Below are 23015 nucleotides of genomic sequence, written 5' to 3'. Positions count from 1 at the left end.
TGGGGTTAGTGAGATTGGAATTTCTGGAGCCTTTCTACTCGAGAAGGTACTTTACCCTCTAATCAGACTGCAGCACCATTGGTCTAGAGATGCATACACTCTGTAGACCTAAATTGATAAATATGTAACCTTGTATTTGCTGCTATCAGGGCCTAATGGCCTCCAAACGTTTAACCCCTTCTATGCGGCCGCGATTCCCCCCGTGTGCGGCAACCGCACGAACAGGGCGGGGCCGTGACGAACCCCAGCCGTCATCAGCACACGAGCACCGTGGAGCGTGACGGCTGGGGTTCGTCACCAGCATGGAAGGGGTTAAACTCTCTAGTCTGAAAAACCGAGGAAACCCCTCACACGAAGGGACATGGTTCTCCAAAACAAAAAAAATCTAAATATTTCCCTCAGTTAATGTTTTAACCACAATCAATCATTCACATGTAAATCCATATGCATTTCATTAATATCCATAAGCACAACCCACTCCGCATAACACAGAATTTTAGAAAAATATATATTGCTTTAACCCTTTCCATGCTCATGACGGAACGGTTCCGTCATGAGCGTCGGTTGAGCTGTGCTCATGACGGAACCGTTCCGTCATGGTTCCATAAGCCCAATGGAACGTTCAGCACAGCGCAGGAATCTGCGCCGCGCTGAAGCGGTTAATCCTGTATCACAAAAGGTATACTCTTCATGTTAAAAATCACACCAACATAGCAACACATATACATAATTAAAATGGAGATTTTTTAAGACAGTACTTTAAGTCTATAGGGAAAAAGATATCTACTATTTATGTGACCTAGTGTCCATGAATTAATTCAGTAGCTTATAGGAATCAATGTAGATTCTGCCTTTGGGTTCCATCGACATGTTTCGGTGGAAACAATTTAAATCAATAATTTTTTCCGGACTATTATATATTTTTCTACTGTACACAATACATTCATAGAATACAAAACAATAGTATAGTCACCAAAAGTTTTTCAGATACTTGCTGGTATGCTTAACCTTCTTTGGAAAATCCCTTAGGACACATGTATCTCACACTAGCCAGTGTCAGCTATCAGTATATCCCTTGTGTTCTTAGCTGAACAAGGAGTGTTAGCCTCCAGAAGATAACATAAGTCCTCTAACAACACCCTATTATTACGGGGGTCACTATAGATAAATCCTGCAGTCGATGGGCCCTAGGTATTGGATGATGCTTCAACTCTGTGTGTCAAAGTGCGCAAGGTCTTGCTATACCATTGCTTATCCACACAAACCTCGCACCAGTGTCAACATATTGCACCTTCAAAAACCTTCTGTTTGGAAACTTGCCCTAGGATGATGCCCCAACTCTTTGTGTCAAAGTCAGCTATGTCTTGGTATACCAATGCTTATCCAAGCGACATCGCACCGGTGTCAAAATATTCTACCATAACAAATACCTTCCGTTTGGAAACTTGCCCTAGGAGGATGCCCCAACTCTTTGTGTCAATGTCAGCTATGTCTTGGTATACCAATGCTTATCCAAGCGACATCGCACCGGTGTCAAAATATTCTACCATAACAAATACCTTCCGTTTGGAAACTTGCCCTAGGAGGATGCCCCAACTCTTTGTGTCAATGTCAGCTATGTCTTGGTATACCAATGCTTATCCAAGCGACATCGCACCGGTGTCAAAATATTCTACCATAACAAATACCTTCCGTTTGGAAACTTGCCCTAGGAGGATGCCCCAACTCTTTGTGTCAATGTCAGCTATGTCTTGGTATACCAATGCTTATCCAAGCGACATCGCACCGGTGTCAAAATATTCTACCATAACAAATACCTTCCGTTTGGAAACTTGTGCATCCGTTCAATTGTTCGTATTCTACCATAATAAGTATTGGGTATTTCTGACAGCCTACAATGGGATGAGTAGCACTATAAACTAATTAAATAAAAAAAATAGTAAGTGCTATTTATATCTTTATTTGTTACTCATACATACAGAGAGACATATCTGACTTTCTTACAGTGCATGCATTTCTATAACATACAAGAGTTAAACAAAGTAAAAAATGTCCCTCCAAATCGTACTTTCTCTACTTGTGAAGTGATAAGAAGTTGTGCACCTTTGTTTCCCTCCATTGTATTGTCATCTATGTTTTAGTCTCCAGATAGCCCCAAGTCAGGGTGATACTCAAACAAAAGGAGAACTGATGTTCCTTTAGGTCCGCCCTTTGTTCTGGGTCCAACTGGAAGTGAAAAAACCACAACTCACTGCCTGCAGGAAGGCAGAAATGGGGAGGCATGGTTTGCTAAATGTGGCCTGTGTCAACAATTACACTGGGACAAATTATGCATATTTCACTGGGCAGCCGGGATCCGGCTCAATTTCCTGCACTGGTCCAGGTGAAATAAATTGATGGCCTTTGCTACTGGATTCCTAGGAAGTGGAAGTAAAGAAATAATCTCCGACACAACAAAACCACGTCAACGTCACCTTATTTGTTTAACTTGTAAGAGATAAATATCTGTCAAAAATAAACTAACTATGCAGAAAAGAATCAGGTGTAGGAGAACTGGAAAACTAGGAAGGCAACCAATATGTGGACCATGAAACCCGAAGACCCTACTATCAGGATTTGTTTTATTAGTGCTGGATGTGAGTGAGTGCGTTTGTAGTCATACTTTTAACCATTGCTATAAGAACATTTTGGAGTTTTGTCTTGGCACAGGAGAAATGGGCGTCCAACCTAACGATGGTTTGAGAATCGTCAGCATATGCCAACAGCATCAAATCAAAAGATGTATTTAATCCAGCCAGTGGCACAAAATAGCCACTGAATAGTGTTGGGCGCAGTGAAAAGTCCCGAGGTATTTCATTTGATAGTGGCAGGAATATTGATTGATAAGTGGTAGACAGATCGCTGAAAGGCATGCGGTGATCCTGATTAAAAGTTTGCCACAATTACCTACCTGGTATAGGTGTTAAAGTAATAGCTCTGGGAACATTACATCAAGTGCCGCAGAGACATTCAAAAGGACAGTGCGGCACTTAAACTGGTGTCCATGATTTTTTCTAGAGATCATATAGAATAGTGCCTAAATAAGACTCAGTGAAATGAAGGAACGGAATTACTGCTTGCGCAGGCATTATTCCTTAGTAAGGCGGATAGCTGCAGATTAATTTTTGAAAATCACCGTACTTTGTAAGGCTCCTTTTTAGGTCGAGCCTGAGCCAGCGCGCAAGCGCTGTTCTGCGAGGCTTCTAGTGGCTTCTCCGGCTTTCTCTGTGTGGGTCTGACTCCTCTCACACACTATATTGTGCTTTGCGTGTGTTTTTCAAGAATGAAAGCACGCAAATGCCCAAAGGCGGGTGCATGTCCCACCTCTTCCCAAAGATTCACTGCCACTGAGGATTGCTCATAGGAGCGAGCAGCGATGCGCAGGGTGGCAGCTGCATTCCTGGTGGGTCCGGTTACAAACAAGCAACGCGCCGTACTCTCGCTTTTGCTTGTTGATTCAATTTGCGTGTACGGCTGTGCTTCACAGGCGATGTTCCCAGATCACAGTGTACACTGCCCGCATTCAGCGCTCTCCAGAAAGCAAAATGATCGGCTTGTGTGAGCTCTGTAGAAACTTGTGAGATGTGAGCTGCGTGGATTCATCTTTACATGAGCAGCGGGTGGCTGGATTACGGTGGGTGGGTCTGGTAACTTTATTTTTAAATGGTGGCTCTGCGCCAGTCACTGCTTCCGCCCTCCCACACAAATACAGGGTTTCCCTTAAACAGAAGCTGTGCCCGTCGCTGCATCTTCTGCCCACCCTTCAACACAAATACAGCAACTGAAAACATCAAGGTTCGCCCAGATTTAGCAAAGGCATACTGCATATCCTGTCTGCTTTATCCTTTTATTCACTGTTCGTTCTATTTTTGTAAATTAATTCTAATTAAATTTGTGTGCATGTGCGGCCACGGTACTTCAGTGTTATTAGCGGCACACACTTCACAAACGCGCAATGTTCACATAACACAGTGTCGTACATATGCTTGCATCTTTTAAAAACATCACCTGAGGTCTACTTTCATTTGTAATAAACTTCCGTCCTGTCTCTCTACCTTAGCAGTCTTTGGTTTATTTCGAGACGAAGATTCGGACACTTGCACTATAGCTAAACTTGCATAGAAGCATGGAGACTTCAAGCTAGCCATTTGTAGGAACTAACAAAGATTTTTTTGTTTTTGTTTCGCTCTGCTGTTATGGCAGCTATATATTTATGTTGGATTGCACTGCTGATGTGAAAATACCTTAAACCTTTTTGGTGGAAAAAGGACACAAAACACTATTTATGATGGCTTTTTTATTGTACTACCCATTGCAATTTACGTGAATAATACACTTGAAGTTAGAGTGCAACATTTGCACAGAGTTTTGTACTTTTTAAAATAAATGATCCGAACACTAAAGCAAGTGATTTATTCCTTTTTAAATTTCGTAGTTTGTCTTGCACACGTTCTCCTTGCGGATGATTTTTCAGGAAACCAGGGGCTTTCAGTGCACCATTAAAATATTTCTTCCCCTTTGGGTTCTATTTCAATCAAGCATGGATCTTAAGGTAGCACGAATCTACAGGATGCCATCACTTGCATGGACGTGTCCAAGGAACGGCAGGAATATATGGCCTTTGTCAACGAGGCAATGCCCTTTTCTGCCTTACGCTTATGGATAAGTGCATCACTGTGAAGGTGCTGCATATGGAACTGGTGGTTTGGGGCTGGCGTACTTTAGTCTGCGGCTTCCAGCAGTGCAGGCTACGGTGCTCAGATCCAGTGGTGTCATGCCCTGCCTCCATCAGTCCCTTAATCCTGCATATTCGTTCAGGTTTTGCTATACAACAGATTACTTTTGTTTTTGCAGGTTTTCATGTGCTGCATGGCTAAACACTTTTAAGGCCCCATAGGCGAGACCTATTGGCTATGCCGATGCTTGTTTCCAATACCTTCAATTCTTCACTTGCCAAGAGATTTATAATCATCCAAAAACATCACTTTGGTGCATTATAGAAATTCAGTTTATGGCGTGTGGGCTTAACCTTCTGCGTTGGCTTCATTTACTAGTCTAATTTGCAAAGAAGTTGCGCGTTAGCACACTTTTCATACAAGAGATCCCAGGCTAAAACCACCACAGAATCATCTTACTCTTTATTCGTCTGAAGTTGACAAAATTTGTGCCATAACTTGGGCGATAACAACAATTTTCATTTGTGTATCAAGGTATGTAGTGTGCGGTAATTTAAATAAAACAGGTATGTACTGTGGGCCAGTATATATGTTTCATAACTTACATCTTTAAAAAATCCTTAACAAAAGACACTTCATATAAATTGACCTATATGTGAACAAATACCCCTTTCCAAAAGTGAAGGAATTGGTGCCTTATTCAGGTAAACCAATCTATACGTAAAGGGGCGTTAGTAAAAAATGTAATTCCTTAGGTCATAAATCATGCATGAGTGACTGGTTACTTGTAAAAATCCTTCCACTAGTGCTGCATTACCTGTGAAAAGTAATTTTAATAACTCTGCAAGCAGGGCATGGTACTTACTTGGGTGTGGCCGCCCAGCCAACATCCAGCGGGGATCATAGGGAGCCTTGGTGGGGACGAACTCTATGACTCTGTCGATGGGATCTTTGGGTGCAAGAATTGGGACAGAGCTGGAGACACACTGAAAAGAGAATATGTTTTCTGTAAATAATGGATCTTGTTTCCAGACTAAACACACACTTGTGGCACATGCTGGCCATTACAGAAACCCAGGACTGTGATAGGCAGTAACAGTTACTATTTATCAAACTTAATTAGTAATCCAAGTGTTAGAGTCTTTGTGCATGTGTATATCTGAACAAAAATATCTGTGTACGACTGTGTATATGTTTCTGATGGATAAATCTTCCTGTGGATTCCTCACCTTATTAATTACCCCCATTCGCAGCATTCCACAGAAACTTTTCTCCTCAGCTCTCCCACGTCTACGAGGACGCCAGAATGGAACGGCTACTCAAGGAATCTGCGTGATGTCATCAGAGCCATAAGAAGCCCTTGTCGGTGTGCTGACGACAGTTCCCTTTTTTCCTCGCTGTCGATGCGCAACGGTTTTTCCCAGGGCTCTCTATTTCTGGGAGTTTCTTTGTTACAAGTCGTTGTGTCTTTGTAGCAATGACTATGGCTACTCAGAGAAAATCTGGTTTCCAAGCCATGTAGGGAATGTGGGGGTTAAAAATTCTAACATTGCCCACCATGAAGACTGTTTGTGGTGTCTTTCGCCGGACTACGACGTCGAGGAGTGAACATCTTGCAGGCGCATGAATCCCTAGTTCGTAGAAGAAACACAAGAAAAGGCGATGCCATGTGTCTTGGCGTCGTTCATCGAAGGATGCGACGCCGAAGTCGGTGTTCCTGGTTACCAGGCGTCATCGGAAGGATGAACTCTCTCCATCTGCTTCTCCTGAGGTGTCTCCGGCCCCGTCTCCGAGAGCGGTGACTCCAGCGGTTCCAAGCAAAGCGACGCCTCCACAGTTGCCGAAGCCGACTACTCCACCTCTGGCTCCAGGGTCTCAGGTGCCGCCACTGGAGCGGAATGTACTTCCTTCTCGAGCGGCCTCAGAGCCTGTGGTGCCAGATCCGGTGTATCCTGCCTTCCCGAATCATGGTACGGATCTGTTGCATCTTTTAAATGCAATGCTTGGCTTACTTGCCAGGGCGGCAATCCCTACTGGTGCGCCTGTTGGCCCCATGGATCCACTGGCATATTCCCTGGGAGGCCTGCTGTTGGAACTGGCCCTTCTTGCAGGGGCATTCTCAAACTTTTTGCTTCTTCCTCCCTTATTTTTCCTGACCCGTGGCGGTTGGCAATAGGACTCTGCGCACTTTACCACTGCTGATCAGTGCTACAGTGCATATGCTCTCTGTGTAAATTGGTATTCTGATTGAATATACATGTTTGGCATATTTGTATCACCATGAAGTCACTAGTAAAGTGCACTGGGTGTGCCAGGGCTGGTGATGACAAATGCTACTAGTGGGCCTGCAGAACTGATTGTGCCACCCACAGGAGTAGCCCTAAAATGATGTCTCAGGCCTGACACTGCAGTGCCTGTGTGCAGTTTAGAACTGCCATGTCCTTCTGGTCAGTGTCCCCACTGACCAGGCCAAACCCTTCCCTTTTTGTGCACATCAGTCACCCCTATGGAAGGCCCAAGGTACCCCCCTGGGCAGGGTGCAGTGTATGTGAAAGGTAGAGCATGTACTGGTGCAGGTAACATGTTCTGGTAGTGAATTACAGCCATTTTCGTTTTTCACTATTGTAAGGCTATCTTGCTCCATAGATTAACATGGGGGATGCTGGCTACAGTGGTTAACAGCATTTCTTCCCATAGGAACAAGATAGGACATAAGTATCTAGTATCCCTGAACTCAGAATTTAATAACACATCTTTTAGGAAAGGTTGTTTTTAAATCCTGGGTTTGAGAACAGCACTTTTAGAAAGTTGCTGTTCTCTTGTCTGACCCTTCTGTGTGCCTGGGCCTGTTTGTGTATTGACTGTCTGGTTTGTGAGTGACAGGGGCTGGGGAATTCCCCAGCAGGATGGATGAGTCAGCACTAGGCTGAATGACTGCCTTTGCAACTGGAGTGGTGGGAGGAGTTAGCACCTGGGCTGAATAGGGCTGTGCCTGCCTTCCACAATGCTGGCTCCACCCCCCTGCTGGGCGGCTGAGGACCCTGCCCCTCACTCTGAAAGGAAAGAAGCAGCCAGCAAAACAAAGTACTCAGGAAACCCCAGAACTGGTTCAGACCGGGCTCAGGGACCACATGCACCAAGAGAACAAAGACTTTAGGGGTATAAGTACAGGACCCCTGACAACAGAAAATTAGATCATCCTGGAAATCAAGAAGGAACCTCTGCCAAGGAGAAAGCTGAAACTGAAGAAGGAAGATTGTCCTGCTGTTGCTCTGCTGGACTGACCTGTTGCTTTGCTGCCAAGGAGAGGGGAAGGACTTTGCTGCTGAGCTGTGTCCCCTGTCTTGAAGGAATCTCCAAGGGCCTGAGAAGAGCTGGCTCCCTGTTTTGAAGTCCCAGGAACAAAAGGACTTCACCCCCAGCTTCCCTGAACTCTGCTGAGAGAGTTCTGTCCCTCCTAGAGTGCTTGATCCAGTTGTGGGGCCTCTGGAGGTTGGACCTGAGCTGGGAAGCTTGAAACTGAGCTTGAGAGACTTTTTGAATCTGAAAAGTGTCGCATCGCTCGCTTGCGGAGCGCATCCCCGACAGTGCGAGAAGTTTCCCGCCGCTACGGAGGTCGAGATCGTCGCAGCGCCTGACGCCGCTGCCAGAGACGTCGCATCCTTCGTTTGCGGGACGCACCAGACCGGTGCGGGAGAATCGAACATCGCTGCGAGTATCGTCGCAGAGCCTGTCGTCGCTGGGTGAGATCGCCGCACCGCTTGCTTGCGGGTCGCATCACGTCGCTGCGAGTGTCGTCGCAGAATCAACGCATCGAGGAGCTGCGAGAGAGAGGATCCCCGCTGGACCGCGCATCGTCGCCCCGGAGATCGTCGCAGCCCCTACGAGATCGTCGCATCGTGCCTTTGCGAGAACAGACTTCCTACGGAACCTACGCACCGGAATCCATACAAGTGGCCTTCCTCCCCATACAGACCGGATTCGTCGCAACACGCCCGCTGCTGCAGCGGGGCTGTCGCATCGCCTCCCCAGGGTCTCAGGAGCAACGCATCGCTTGTTTTCCACCGCACCAGCTTCTGCTTTTGGAACTTTGTTGCATCTAAAAGGTACTGTGAGTAAACGTGACGCAACTGTGAACTTTTCACGCATCTGTGGTTTATTTTACCGCAACTTGAAGAACTTTAACGCAACCTTAAGAACTCTTTTTGAAACCATATTCTTGAACTGTGTATGTTGGATTTTTGTCGTTTTGGTCTTGTGTAGTTTAGATTAAAAATACCTTTATTTTTCTAAACTGTTGTGGAGTCAGTTTGTGGTGTTTTCACTGTGTTACTGTGAGTGTTGGTACAAATACTTTACGCATTGCCTCTGGTTAGCCTAGACTGCTCGTGCCAAGCTACCTAGAGGGTGAGCAGGGGTTATCTCAGAGGGTTATCTCCTTGCCCTGACTAGAAGCAAGGGTCCCTATTTGGACAGTGGTACCTACCTCTGCCAACTAGAGACCCCCAGATCCCAACATTGGTGGTCAGGCGGTGGGATTTGAACTTGTATTTGTACTTGACCCACAGTAATTGGTGTACATCACTAGTGAGTGCAGACCACTACGCCACCGCATACCACGGTTACGTTTTTTTTTTTTTCCATTTTTGATCGTAACCCTGAAAGAATCCAAGCATCATGTCTCTAAATGGTAAACCAGCAAGTGAAGTTGCGGAACTGGAGTTTGATATTGAAATGTTAAGTGATTACAAAGTAGGTAAACTCAGACAGTTCTGCAGGAACTTTGGATGCCCCATAAAGCGCCACTCCAAGAAGGAGGAGCTACAGGAGGCCTTAAGGGCCTGGTGGGAGACCAAAGAGGCTGGGGAGACAGGTGGTGCAGAAGTGGATGAGGATGCACAAAGGGATGGTTTCAGGCCACAGGATCTGCCTGTGTCCAGAGCAGCCTCAAGGGCTGGCAGCAACCATTCAGCTGAAAGTTTTCCCCCAGAGGAGTTGGAGGAAAACCAAAGGGCGAGAGATCATGAGTTAGAAATGTTGAGGCTTGAAATGGAGCTGGAGCAAATGGAAGAAGAAAGGGCGGCGGAGGAGCGCAAACATGCCCGTGCCCTGGAGGAATTGAAAGTGACCTTGGCCCATGAATTAAGAATGAGGAAGCTTGAGTTGGAGCTCAAGAGGCGTGAGGCCATGAGGGTCTCAGCTGAAGAAGAAACATGGGTAGCTCAAGAGGTGAGCTTTGCTGAGTTGGAGGTGGAGTCCAGCTCAGATGGTGGCAGCATAATTATGATATCTAGTGCTGAGAGAAAGGTACAAACACCCAGAGATGTGGCGCCTGACTTGAGGGAGGGGGTCGACATACACCAGGGGGTTCAGGTTTATGATGTAGTTCCAGTGGAGTGCAGTGTCCCTGAAGTAGATTGGGGGACTGGCACAGGGGACCATATTCCTAGTGGTGGGAGGGACACTCTACTGACTCTAGATGAGAGGTACAGGGAGAGGGGTTCCCCCATGGTAGAAACCTTGGTGTGTGTGTATGAAGACCAGCCAGAAGAGTGTGGGTTGTGTGACAGAGACAGTCAGATACTGTCTTGCCAGTCTCAGGAGAGTGGTGTGGGGTACTTGTGTGAGGCACTGGAGGGTGAGGCAAAGGGTAGCTTGGTTAACAACTGTGGGGGGCTGTGTGATTCATTTGTTGGAGAGCATATTTTAAGTCCCTGTTTTCCAGAGCTATGCCAACACCCGGTGGAGTGTGAGTTCTCTGATCCCAGAGAGCTTGCGTTGGAGGCAGACCTCTTGGTGGATTCCAGAGAGTCTGAGGAGGCATTGGGGAGTGATCCCAAAAGGAGTGGCTTAGATATCTTCCAGACCTGTGAGGTGGAAGAGGTTCAGTGTAGCCCAGTTAGGTCCCAGTGTAGTGGCTCCCCATTAAATCACGCATTCAGTTTAAGGTGTTGTGCTGGGCGTTTAAGATCTTGAGGGGAGTGGGTCCGCCAATTCTTGCTGATCTCCTGTCGTGGTATGTTCCTTCCCGCGCTCTGAGATCGGGAAGCCAGGCGCTCGCGGTGGTTCCCCGATACAGGTTGTGTCGGGTTGGTGGTCGCTCTTTTCGGGTGAGGGCGGCTGAACTCTGGAATTCCCTCCCAGTGGACTTGCGGCTACTGGCTGATCTTTTGGCCTTTCGCAAAGCCCTGAAAACTTTTCTTTTTAAATAAATTCTTTTATCGGTGTTGTGTTTCTGCTACCTGTTGCACTTTGCCTGCCATGCGCCAGGACGCCCCTTAGCTGGGGCAGCTGTGCGCAATACAAAAGTGCATAACATAACATAACATAACATAACATAACATAGTGGGAGGGGTGTAGGGGCTCATGTCAGGTCTCAGTGGAGAAGGAGTGAGTGTGGGACGGTGTGTCTCATGGTGCCCGAAACCCAGTCTCAGGGCCTGGAGGGTTCCTTAAGGGAACACCAGGTTGGGGACCTAGACTGTATTTGTAGGCCATTTGAGGAGGATCTCCTAGTGTCTGGTGAACGGGGAGTGCCTGTAACCAGGCCTCCATCAGTTCTGGTGTCTGGCAGTACCACTCCATTTGGGAGGGTGCAGAAGTCCAAACTGAGGGGTGAGAGGGGGAAGGAGTCCCCAGTGGGAGAACCAGTGGGTCAGGGACCAGTCAGAAGGGCTGAGTCCCCAGTGAGTGACCATGGTGACCTCACTTCTGTCCTGGGGGATCTTCCCGCGCTGTCAGGTGGACAGGGGTCGGGAGATCTGCGCCAGGCAGACTGTCACAGGACACATGAGTTGTGTGTCACCCTCAAGGGGGTACTATGTGAGTCCCCAGAAGTCCTGGTGTGCCAGGCAAATGCACAACCGCAGGTTTTGGTCCCTGGGTTGGGAGATCAGGTTCAGGATTTGCCTGACCTGGAAGGAAGGACATCTGTAACCAGTGTCCTGACCAATATGGTTCCCAGGGGTACCCCTCCAGTAGGGAGGGTGCGGCGCTCTGGAAGGGGGTGCAGAGGGAGGGAGCCCTCGCCCCTGACTCCGGTACAACCTGAGGGGTTAAACCCTTGGTTGGGAGACCAGTTGCTGGAGGGAGGTCCTGAACTGGTAGGAAAGTTGTGTTCTTGGTTGTCTTGGTGGACAGGGTTGCCCCTGGAAGGAGGGCCGGAGTCTCACCCTGGGGGTGGACTGGGCCACACCGTTGTGTTGGCCAGGTGGGTACTGTCTACCAGTATAGGCACCTCAGTGAGTGAAGTCCTGGTGCGCCAGGCAAGTGTTCCACTGCAGGGGTTAGTCCCTGGGTGGGGAAGCCAGGTTCAGGTGTTGTCTGACCTGGAGGCTTGGGAGCCTAGGTTTGAGGGCCAGGCCCGGGGTATCCCCCCTGACCTGGAAAACCAGTTGCAGGATAGCACCCCTGAACTGGTGGATGAATGGTGCGGGACACTTGCCACAGGTGCCTTGGCTATTCTAGAAGGGGGTACCGCTCCAGGTGGGAGGGTACAGAGCCCCAAGGAAGAGGAGGACCGGGTGTGGGGAAGCCCACCACAGCCTCCTGTCCAGCTGCTGGATACAGGTCCAGGACTGGTGGGTCAGTGCCAGAGTGTCAGACCTGACCTGACAAGAGAGGGAGTGGACAAAGGGTGCCAAGCACCTGGGGCTACTGTCCCCCACCCTCTGACGCCACAGAGGTTTGAGCGCCCTGAGAGGCATGAGGCCTGGGTCTCATCCCCGATCACTGTTGGTGGTCACTGTGGCTTGCTGTCGGTCTGTTGGGACACACTTGTGAGGAAATTAAGGCTAGGTGTCGCACAGGTGGTGTCCACAGGTGAGGAGAAGGGTTCCACATGGATTGGCATGGTGGACCCTGAGAGTATGGATAGAGTGATTGAACTGGGTTTAGGACGGCGTAGAACAGGACTGCCCTGCTGTGTGGGCCAGTTTCCGTGTTCTATCGCCTTAAGCAGGGAATCCCATCGAGGTATCGTTTGGTCTACCCTGGCTTTAGGCTGGAAGGGGGTTGTGTTGGAACTGGCCCTTCTTGCAGGGTCATCCTCAAACTTTTTGCTTCTTCCTCCCTTATTTTTCCTGACCCTTGGCTGTTGGCAATAGGACTCTGCGCACTTTACCACTGCTGATCAGTGCTACAGTGCATATGCTCTCTGTGTAAATTGTTATTCTGATTGAATATACATGTTTGGCATATTTGTATCACCATGAAGTCCCTAGTAAAGTGCACTGGGTGTGCCAGGGCTGGTGATGACAAATGCTACTAGTGGGCCTGCAGCACTGATTGTGCCACCCAAAGGAGTAGCCCTAAAATGATGTCTCAGGCCTGACACTGCAGTGCCTGTGTGCAGTTTAGAACTGCCATGTCCTTCTGGTCAGTGTCCCCACTGACCAGGCCAAACCCTTCCCTTTTTGTGCACATCAGTCACCCCTATGGAAGGCCCAAGGTACCCCCCTGGGCAGGGTGCAGTGTATGTGAAAGGTAGAGCATGTACTGGTGCAGGTAACATGTTCTGGTAGTGAATTACAGCCATTTTCGTTTTTCACTATTGTAAGGCTATCTTGCTCCATAGATTAACATGGGGGATGCTGGCTACAGTGGTTAACAGCATTTCTTCCCATAGGAACAAGATAGGACATAAGTATCTAGTATCCCTGAACTCAGAATTTAATAACACATCTTTTAGGAAAGGTTGTTTTTAAATCCTGGGTTTGAGAACAGCACTTTTAGAAAGTTGCTGTTCTCTTGTCTGACCCTTCTGTGTGCCTGGGCCTGTTTGTGTATTGACTGTCTGGTTTGTGAGTGACAGGGGCTGGGGAATTCCCCAGCAGGATGGATGAGTCAGCACTAGGCTGAATGACTGCCTTTGCAACTGGAGTGGTGGGAGGAGTTAGCACCTGGGCTGAATAGGGCTGTGCCTGCCTTCCACAATGCTGGCTCCACCCCCCTGCTGGGCGGCTGAGGACCCTGCCCCTCACTCTGAAAGGAAAGAAGCAGCCAGCAAAACAAAGTACTCAGGAAACCCCAGAACTGGTTCAAACCGGGCTCAGGGCCCACATGCACCAAGAGAACAAAGACTTTAGGGGTATAAGTACAGGACCCCTGACAACAGAAAATTAGATCATCCTGGAAATCAAGAAGGAACCTCTGCCAAGGAGAAAGCTGAAACTGAAGAAGGAAGATTGTCCTGCTGTTGCTCTGCTGGACTGACCTGTTGCTTTGCTGCCAAGGAGAGGGGACGGACTTTGCTGCTGAGCTGTGTCCCCTGTCTTGAAGGAATCTCCAAGGGCCTGAGAAGAGCTGGCTCCCTGTTTTGAAGTCCCAGGAACAAAAGGACTTCACCCCCAGCTTCCCTGAACTCTGCTGAGAGAGTTCTGTCCCTCCTAGAGTGCTTGATCCAGTTGTGGGGCCTCTGGAGGTTGGACCTGAGCTGGGAAGCTTGAAACTGAGCTTGAGAGACTTTTTGAATCTGAAAAGTGTCGCATCGCTCGCTTGCGGAGCGCATCCCCGACAGTGCGAGAAGTTTCCCGCCGCTACGGAGGTCGAGATCGTCGCAGCGCCTGACGCCGCTGCCAGAGACGTCACATCCTTCGTTTGCGGGACGCACCAGACCGGTGCGGGAGAATCGAACATCGCTGCGAGTATCGTCGCAGAGCCTGTCGTCGCTGGGTGAGATCGCCGCACCGCTTGCTTGCGGGTCGCATCACGTCGCTGCGAGTGTCGTCGCAGAATCAACGCATCGAGGAGCTGCGAGAGAGAGGATCCCCGCTGGACCGCGCATCGTCGCCCCGGAGATTGTCGCAGCCCCTACGAGATCGTCGCATCGTGCCTTTGCGAGAACAGACTTCCTACGGAACCTACGCACCGGAATCCATACAAGTGGCCTTCCTCCCCATACAGACCGGATTCGTCGCAACACGCCCGCTGCTGCAGCGGGGCTGTCGCATCGCCTCCCCAGGGTCTCAGGAGCAACGCATCGCTTGTTTTCCACCGCACCAGCTTCTGCTTTTGGAACTTTGTTGCATCTAAAAGGTACTGTGAGTAAACGTGACGCAACTGTGAACTTTTCACGCATCTGTGGTTTATTTTACCGCAACTTGAAGAACTTTAACGCAACCTTAAGAACTCTTTTTGAAACCATATTCTTAAACTGTGTATGTTGGATTTTTGTCGTTTTGGTCTTGTGTAGTTTAGATTAAAAATACCTTTATTTTTCTAAACTGTTGTGGAGTCAGTTTGTGGTGTTTTCACTGTGTTACTGTGAGTGTTGGTACAAATACTTTACGCATTGCCTCTGGTTAGCCTAGACTGCTCGTGCCAAGCTACCTAGAGGGTGAGCAGGGGTTATCTCAGAGGGTTATCTCCTTGCCCTGACTAGAAGCAAGGGTGCCTATTTGGACAGTGGTACCTACCTCTGCCAACTAGAGACCCCCAGATCTAACACCTGCCAACTAATTTTCCTCAGGCACCTCTTATGACTTTTATGCGACTGGCTCCAGAGGGTTGGCCTCTCGCGATGCCGAGACTTTTGACGCCGGTACAATCTCTGGAAGGGCGAGAGCCATTGGATGGATCTTCCCCGGTGCTGTCTCGTTCTGAACCGGCACCGACTCAACCTCAACAATGTTCCCGAAGTCACGGGCGCCGGCTCTGGCGCCACCAAAGCCTGTTCCGAGGATGAGTTCTCAGAGGGAGGCGCAGAGATGGATAGAAGAGGAAGAATATCAAGAGGAGCATGAAGAGGCTTAGGAAGGGGAGATTGTTGATCCTGATCAAAATTTTGAAGGTCTGTAGGAGGCTACTGACTTGGGTAACTCTTCTGATGGAAGCTCTCATCTCCGAAGGTCTCCCAACGCAGGTGGTGACCTCTTATCAGGCCGTGATCAGGAAGGTAGCTGATCGGCAGAAATTGCCTCTTCCCACAGCAGAATTAAAGTCTAACATATTGACTGTGGTGCTCCATTCTCCTTCCTCTATCTTGGAGCCTTTACTCCCTTTTTACAAGGCTTTGACTGAACCCATCCTTGATGTATGGCAGAAGCCTATGACTGCTAAAGCGGTGTCCAGGTCTGTTGCAAGATACAAGGTTGCTCCGGGGGATCCTGCTTTTCTGTCCACTCATCCATCGCCAGAAAGTTTGGTCGTCCACATTTCGTGCTCCTCAAAGAAGTCTGAAGGATCATTCCCATCTACACCTGAAGATAGGTAATCGAAACGAATGGAGCAATCTGCAAAAAAAGTATTCTAGTCAGGCAGTATGGCTCTCAAATCAACAAATGCTATGTGCCTTATGGGACGCTACATCCATGCCCTTATAAATTCGGCCAGGGAGGTGCTTCCTATACTGCAGGAGGAAGTTCAAAGGCATTTTTCGGAGGTGTTAACAGATGCCCAGGTAGCGGCCCGTCAGGTCATACAGTCTGGTCTGGAGACTGATGATTCGGTTGCCAGGGCGATGGGATCATCTGTGGCTACCAGGAGGCACGCTTGGTTACAGGGTTCAGGGTTTTCCCCTTGCATCCAAGCCAACTTGATAGATCTGTCATTCGATGGTTCTCACCTGCTTGGAAAATGAAAGTGGCCTAGCCCCACCCAGGCTGCTTGGGGCAAAAGCGGACTCGGCGCTGCAGCACTTTAAAGACAGTAGAGCCACAGCAAGGTCTCCAGTCTCAGCCCAGAGGCTTTGGATATTGCAGGTTTTGTGGATATGGGAGGAACTTGTCCTTTCATGCCAAGCAGCAGCCACAGCAGCAGCAACAGGAGGCAATTCCCTGTACAGATCTTACGGGGAAAGGGCAGAGGTCATCTGCAGGGTGCAGCACACCAGCAAGTCTCCTTCTCCTCCTCCTCTTCTTTCTCTCCAACTAGTACGGCAGGGAAGCAGCTCTAGCTCCTCCATCCTAGAGCGTGCTTGTCCAGTGGGAGGACGGGTGTCCAATTTTCCACAACATTGGAGGTCTGTTACTACAGATCTCTGGGTGTTGAACATCATAGAGAATAGGTATGCTCTACCCTTCTGGGCGTTCCCTCTTCTTTTCTTTCCCGCCGGGGCACATGCTCAGAAAAGCACCTTCTGCTACTCCAGCAGGAGTTTCTGTTATTACTACAAAAAGGGGCGATCACGGTGGTTCAGTAGCAGGAAAGAGGTCAAGGATGCTACTCCTGGTACGTCCTGATTCCCCCTTAAAGGACGGTCGCTTGAGGCCGATCCTAGATCTCAGGGTTTAGAATTTTTACCTCATACAGGAGAAAGTCAAGATGTTGACCCTGGCTTAGGTTCTTCTTGTAATGCAGAAGGAAGACTGGATGGTGTCCATTGATTTACAGGATGCGTACGCATCGGAAGTATCTTTGTTTTACGGTGGGGTCTCAACACTACCAGTTGGCGTTGCTTCTGTTCGGCCTTACTTCAGCACCTTGAGTCTTCACAAGGGTGATGGCGGTGGGCGCAGCACACCTCAGAAGGTCAGGGGTTCCTGTTTTCCCACATCGGGATGACTGGCAGCTTAAAGTCAAGTCGCCAGAGATTGTGTGGTATTATTTGCAGGTAACAACACAACTGTTGTTCAACTTGGGGTTTTCGATAAATGTACCCAAATCTCACCTGATGCCCTCACAGTGCAACCTGTTCATAAGGCCAGTACTGGACACTACTGTGAGTAGTACCTTCCTGCCTCTACAGAGGATTCAAGACATCAAGGCTATGATTCCACTTTTTCAGAATGGAGCGGCTGTTCCATTCCTGAAGGTCTTGCGCCTGCTCTGTCTGTTCACTTCCTGCATAGTATTGGTCAGCCATGCACGCTGGCATAGGAGGGCCCTCCAGTGGTGCCTCCGCAGGCAGTGGTTTCAACACAAGGGAGATCTCGAAGAGTTAGCCAGAATCTTCAGAGACACTGCAGGGGAGCAGTTATGGTGTTTTCCAGGCAACCTGTCTCAAGGGCAGCCGTTTCAACCTCCTTCTCTGGCCCTAGGCCACAGTGGTAACAGATGACTCCACTCTAGGGTGGGGAGCTAATCTTGTCCCTTAAGGTTTCTGCCGTTTAAATCGATATTTTTGGTTGCAATCACTTCCGCTAGGAGGGTGAGTGAGTTGCAAGCTCTTAGCTCCAAGCCTCCATTGACATCATTCCATGTGGATAAGATGGTTCTTCGGACCATAGCTGCTTTCCTGTCGAACGTGGTCACTCCTTTCCACCTAGGGAAATCCATCACTTTACCCACTTTCTCCCCTCACCCTTCTAAGGAGGAGGAGAGACTTCATCACCTGGACCCTAAAAAGGTGGTCAGCTTCTCCCTGAACAGGAAAGAGGACTTTAGGTTGAACGACCAACTCTTCATCGGATATGTGGGCAAAACGAAGGGCAAGGCTGTCCACAAAAGAACGCTGTCTAGGTGGATCATACTCTCTGTATCAAGATCTGCTATGCCTTGACCAAGAAGGAGCCTCCTGAAGGTATTCAAGCTCATTCTACCAGAGATAAGTCTTCTTCTTGGGCTTTAGCTAGAGGTGTCCCTGTAGTAGACATCTGCATAGCGGCAACTTGGGCCTCCCTTCACACTTCTGCAAAGCACTATTGCTTGGATTCAGAGGTAAGGAGGAACAGCTATTTTGCACGTTCCGTGGTGCAGGATTTGTTGGTGTACGCAGGCAGGCACCCTCCGCCAGAAGTGGGACTGCTTGGGGATGCAATTCATAAGGTAAGGAAATTCACAGGCAGATGCATCCATCAGAAGAACAAGTTACTTTCCTTTGGTAACGCTTTTTCTGGTTGATACAGTATCTGCCTGTGGATTCCTCACTGACCCACATGCCTCCCTGCTGCCGGTCTGCTGATGCCGAAAAATAATCAATATATGTTTTATGTGATTTATTGTTGGAATCACGTGATGTTTAGCACTAGGAAATGTCTAAGAAGAGAAATTTCCAATTTTGTCTGTGTTTCTATGCTGTGTATACTTGTGAAAATGTTGTCGGTTCACCCGTTCGGCTCGATTGAATGGACAAAATGAGTGGAACTGACATCAGTACGCTGACAAGGTTTTCTTTTGGCTACGATGATGTCATGCGGAGTCACATGCGGAGCCGTTCCATTGTGACGTCCTCGTCGATGTGGGAGAGCTGAGGAGAAAAGTTTCTGTGGAGTGCTGCCCATGGGCGCAATTCATAAGGTGAGGAATCCACAGGCAGATACTGTATCCACCAGAATGAATATGCTACTTACCAGTATGCATCTGTTCTTGGCATATAGGGCTGCTGACATTCATATCTATAGCATAGATCGCCGCCTTGTGTTGGGTCTGGATGATTGCACATTGTTGTCCTGGAAGAGTGTTCGAAGTATCACGAGATAGGTGGCTCCTCCCCTGGACTACAGTGCGCATGGGCATCGACTCCAACCCCAGATTGTTTTTAGCCATTGTGGCGAAGATGGAGTGTAGCAGTGTGGGCGATGACCATGCTAAGAATAAGTGTAAATTCTGCAGCCGCTACAGGCGCCGGGGAGGAGGGCGGGCGATATGAATGTCAGCAGCCCTACATGCCAAGAACAGATGCATACTGGTAAGTAGCATATTCAGTTCGAGGCATGTGGGCTGCTGAATTCATATCTATAGCATAGAATAAATAGCAGTCCCTCCATTAACGGCGGCCGCCTGTGCCAGCTGCAGATGTCTGAAAAAGTGTCTTGAGAACAGCCTGCCCTACAGCTGCTTGGAGTGCACATCTACACAGTAGTGTTTAGTAAATGTGTGTGGGGTAGACCATGTGGCTGCTCTACAAATGTCTTCCAAAGGGATATTACCAAGGAAAGCCATGGAGGCCCCCAACTTGCGGGTGGAGTGGGCTCTAGGGGGGACCGTTAAAGTGCGCTTAGCCTTGTGATAGCAAATCTGAATACACTTAACGATCCACCTGGCTATCCCTGCCTGGAAATGGGGTTGCCTTTGTGCTGGGCTGAAAAGGCAACAAAGAGTTGTTGTGTCTTCCTAAAATCTTTTGTCCTATCGATGTAGTACATCAAAGCACGTTTGACATCAAGAGTGTGGAGCATTCTTTCTGCCACCGTCTCTGTGTTTTGAAAGAACGTGGGCAGCTCAATGGTCTGATTGACATGGAACTGCGAAACCACTTTAGGAAGAAATTTAGGGTTAGTGCGCAGCACCACCCTGTTGGAGTGAATCTGTATGAATGGCTCTTGTACAGTGAGCGCCTGCAGCTCACTAACACGTCGCAGAGACGTAATGGCAACGAGAAACGCCACTTTCCATGTTAGGAACTGAATCTCACAGGAATGCAGAGGCTCAAAAGGTGGGCCCATCAACCTGGTGAGGACCACATTGAGATTCCATACAGGAGCCGGAGGTGTCCTGAGAGGGATGACCCGTTTGAGTCCTTCTAGGAAGGCTTTGATGGCAGGCACTCTGAAAACGGAGAGGTGCTGCCTGTTTTGGAGATAAGCCGCTATGGCGGATAAGTGTATCCGAATGGAAGCATATGCTAGATTGCATTTGTAAAGATGTAACAAATAACAGATGATGTTGGGAATGGATGCATCTAGCGGGTTGATGTCGTGTGCAGCACAGTAAATGACAAACCGCTTCCATTTCACTGCAAAGCAAGCTCTGGTGGTGGGCTTCCTTGCCTCCCGTATGATATCCATGCATTTAGGAGGCAAGCCAAGGTAGCCAAACTCTAAGACTTCAGGAGCCAGATCGCCAGGTTGAGCTGTTGCGGGTCTGGATGCTGAATGTCGCCACGGCTCTGCGTCAAAAGCCTGGGTGTGAGGTGCAGCCTTTGATGCGGTACCACGGAGAATTCTAGAAACATGGTGTACCATGGTTGGTGTGCCCACGTTGGAGCAACCAGGATGAGTGTCATCGAGTGTTGCTTTAGCTTTCGTGCCACCAGCGGTATGAGAGGTGCTGGGGGAAAAGCGTACGCCAATCTGCCTGACCAGTTCATCCATATCGCATTGCCCTGCGACTGTGGGTGAGGGAACCTGGCGGCAAAGCTTTGGCATTTTGCGTTTTCCCTTGTGGCAAACAGGTCTATCTCTGGATGACCCCACTGCTGGAAGTACGGGCGGAGTACTGATGGATGTATCTCCCACTCGTGCATCTGGTGGCTGTACCTGCTGAGCAGATCCGCCATCTGATTGTCCTTGCCCGGGAGGTGTTCCGCCATGAGGAAGATGTTCCTCTGAATGGCCCACTTCCACATGCTCTGAGCCAGATGAGACAACTGCGGAGAGTGTGTACCTCCCTGCTTTTGAATGTAGTACATGGCCGTCATGTTGTCCGTCCGGATCAACACGACTTTGCTGCACAGATGTACTTTGAATGCCTTCAATGCCAGGAAGATTGCCATCAGTTCTAGGTAGTTGATGTGCATCTTCCTCTGCTGCATTGTCCATAGTCCCTGCACAGTGTAGTGGAGTACATGAGCTCCCCATCCCTGGAGAGATGCGTCTGTCGTCAGGATAATCTGTGGCACAGGCTCCTGGAACGGTCGGCCCTTGCAAAGGTTGTGTGGATTCCACCAATGCAGAGAGCTGTATGCCCGACCGGTCACCAACACTAGGTCGTTCAACTGTCCCTGAGCCTGAGTCCACTGATGAGCCAAGCATTTTTGGAGCGGACGCATATGTAGTCTCGCGTGCGGGACTATGAAGATGCAGGAGGCCATCATGCCTATCAACTGCATGAACACTCGTGCAGGAAGCGAGTGTTGCGGTCTGAACTTGTGGATCAGTGACTGAATGCTGTCGATCCTCACAGAATTCGGCTGAGCTGTGGCTGCCAGAGTATCGATCGTCGCACCCAGATATTGCCGCACATGGGCCGGCTGAAGGTGCGACTTGGAATAATTGAGGGAGAATCCCAGATCGTGAAGGAGGTGAATGGTGTGGGACATGTTGCCGGCGCACTGCTGGGCCGACTTTGCTTGGACAAGCCAGTCGGCCAGATAAGGGTAAACGTGAACGTTCTGCCTCCTGAGGTGCGCAGCTACTGTCGCCAGACATTTTGTGAACACCCTGGGCACTGTGGTCACCCCGAAAGGCAGGACCTTGAACTGATAATGCCGACCCTGAATAGTGAACCTGAGGTATTTCCTGTGTGATGGATGCAGTGGAATGTGGAAATAGGCATCCTTGAGATCTACGGTTGCGAGGAATTCTCCCTGATTGAGCAACGGGAGAACCTGCTGCAGTGTGAGCATATGAAAGTGTTCTGATAGAATGTACCGATTTAGGGGCCTGAGGTCCAGTATGGGTCTGAGGGATCTGTCCTTTTTTGGGATTAAGAAGTACAGGGAGTACACTCCTGTGCCTTCTTCCTCCACCGGCACGAGCTCGATGGCCCCTTTTTGCAGCATGATGAGTACCTCCCGCTGCAATAATTGCAAATGCTCTGTGGACATAGGACGGTGTTTTGGTGGCATGTTGGGTGGAGTGGATGTTAACTCCAGACAATAACCGAACTGGATACGTTTCCTGACCCACCTGTCCGTGGTGATGGATTTCCAGACGGGCAGGAACTGCTGGAGTCTCCCCCAACAGGTGTAGTATGATCGGGGGGCAGTGACAGGGCGTCACTGTTTACTGGTGGCGGAGGAGCGGGAGTTGTTGTTTCCACGACCTCTGCCCTTGGTGCTGTTGCCCCGATAGCCGCCTCTACTCTGCTTGGTGTAAGAGGATTGCGCCCCACCCTTATTGTATTGCGTTTGCTGGGACATCTGGCCTCTGGAAACACCTCTATTGCCTGAGCGACGAAAATTGCTGCCCCGAAACTGCTGGGACTGGAGAGCCCCCATGGACTTAGAAGTTTCGGTATCCTTTTTTATCTTTTCCAAGGTTGTATCCACCTCAGGACCAAAGAGCCTATCGGGGTTAATTGGCTGATTGAGGATGGTAGTTTGTATCTCCGACTTGAAACCGGAGATCCTGAGCCAGGCCTGATGTCTCAACATGACACTGGTGTTAATAGCCCTGGCCGCAGTGTCCGCTACGTCCAGTGCACACTTAATGGAAGCGTTGGAGATAAGCTTCCCTTCCTGAATAAGCATCTCAGCTGCCTCTTTATACTGATCTGGAAGATGTTGCAACAGGGTCTCTAGTGTGTCATAGTGGGCCCTGTCATATCTGGCTAGTAGCGCCTGAGTGTTAGAGATACGCCAGATATTGGCCGCTTGAGCCGCCACCCTCTTCCCTGATGCCTCCAGCACTTTAGACTCCTTGTCGGGGGGAGGAGCATCACCAGTGGTTTGTGAGTTTGCCCTCTTCCGAGCATTAGAGA

The 23015-nt window shown here is 49.1% G+C and overlaps 1 protein-coding gene across 6 annotated transcripts in view; it reads right to left on the bottom strand.

The window, feature by feature from the left end:
• The window catches only part of ACACA (acetyl-CoA carboxylase alpha), a 1199721-nt gene that overhangs the window by 365543 nt on the left and 811163 nt on the right, over positions 1-23015 (bottom strand). For all 6 annotated transcript variants that reach the window (XR_013608606.1, XM_078679777.1, XM_078679779.1 and 3 more), the window contains one exon: positions 5581-5701. Coding sequence is in view for 5 of the 6 variants with exons in the window: in XM_078679777.1 (XP_078535903.1) it covers positions 5581-5701 (121 nt within the window). In the remaining variant the exon portion in view is untranslated. The remainder of the gene's footprint in view (positions 1-5580; positions 5702-23015) is intronic.

The sequence above is a fragment of the Lissotriton helveticus genome, chromosome 3_1 (genome assembly GCF_964261635.1).
Source record: "Lissotriton helveticus chromosome 3_1, aLisHel1.1, whole genome shotgun sequence".
In the NCBI taxonomy this organism is placed as follows: domain Eukaryota; kingdom Metazoa; phylum Chordata; class Amphibia; order Caudata; family Salamandridae; genus Lissotriton; species Lissotriton helveticus.
The sequence above is the reverse complement of the archived record's forward strand: the minus strand, read 5'-3'. Positions and strand labels throughout refer to the sequence as shown.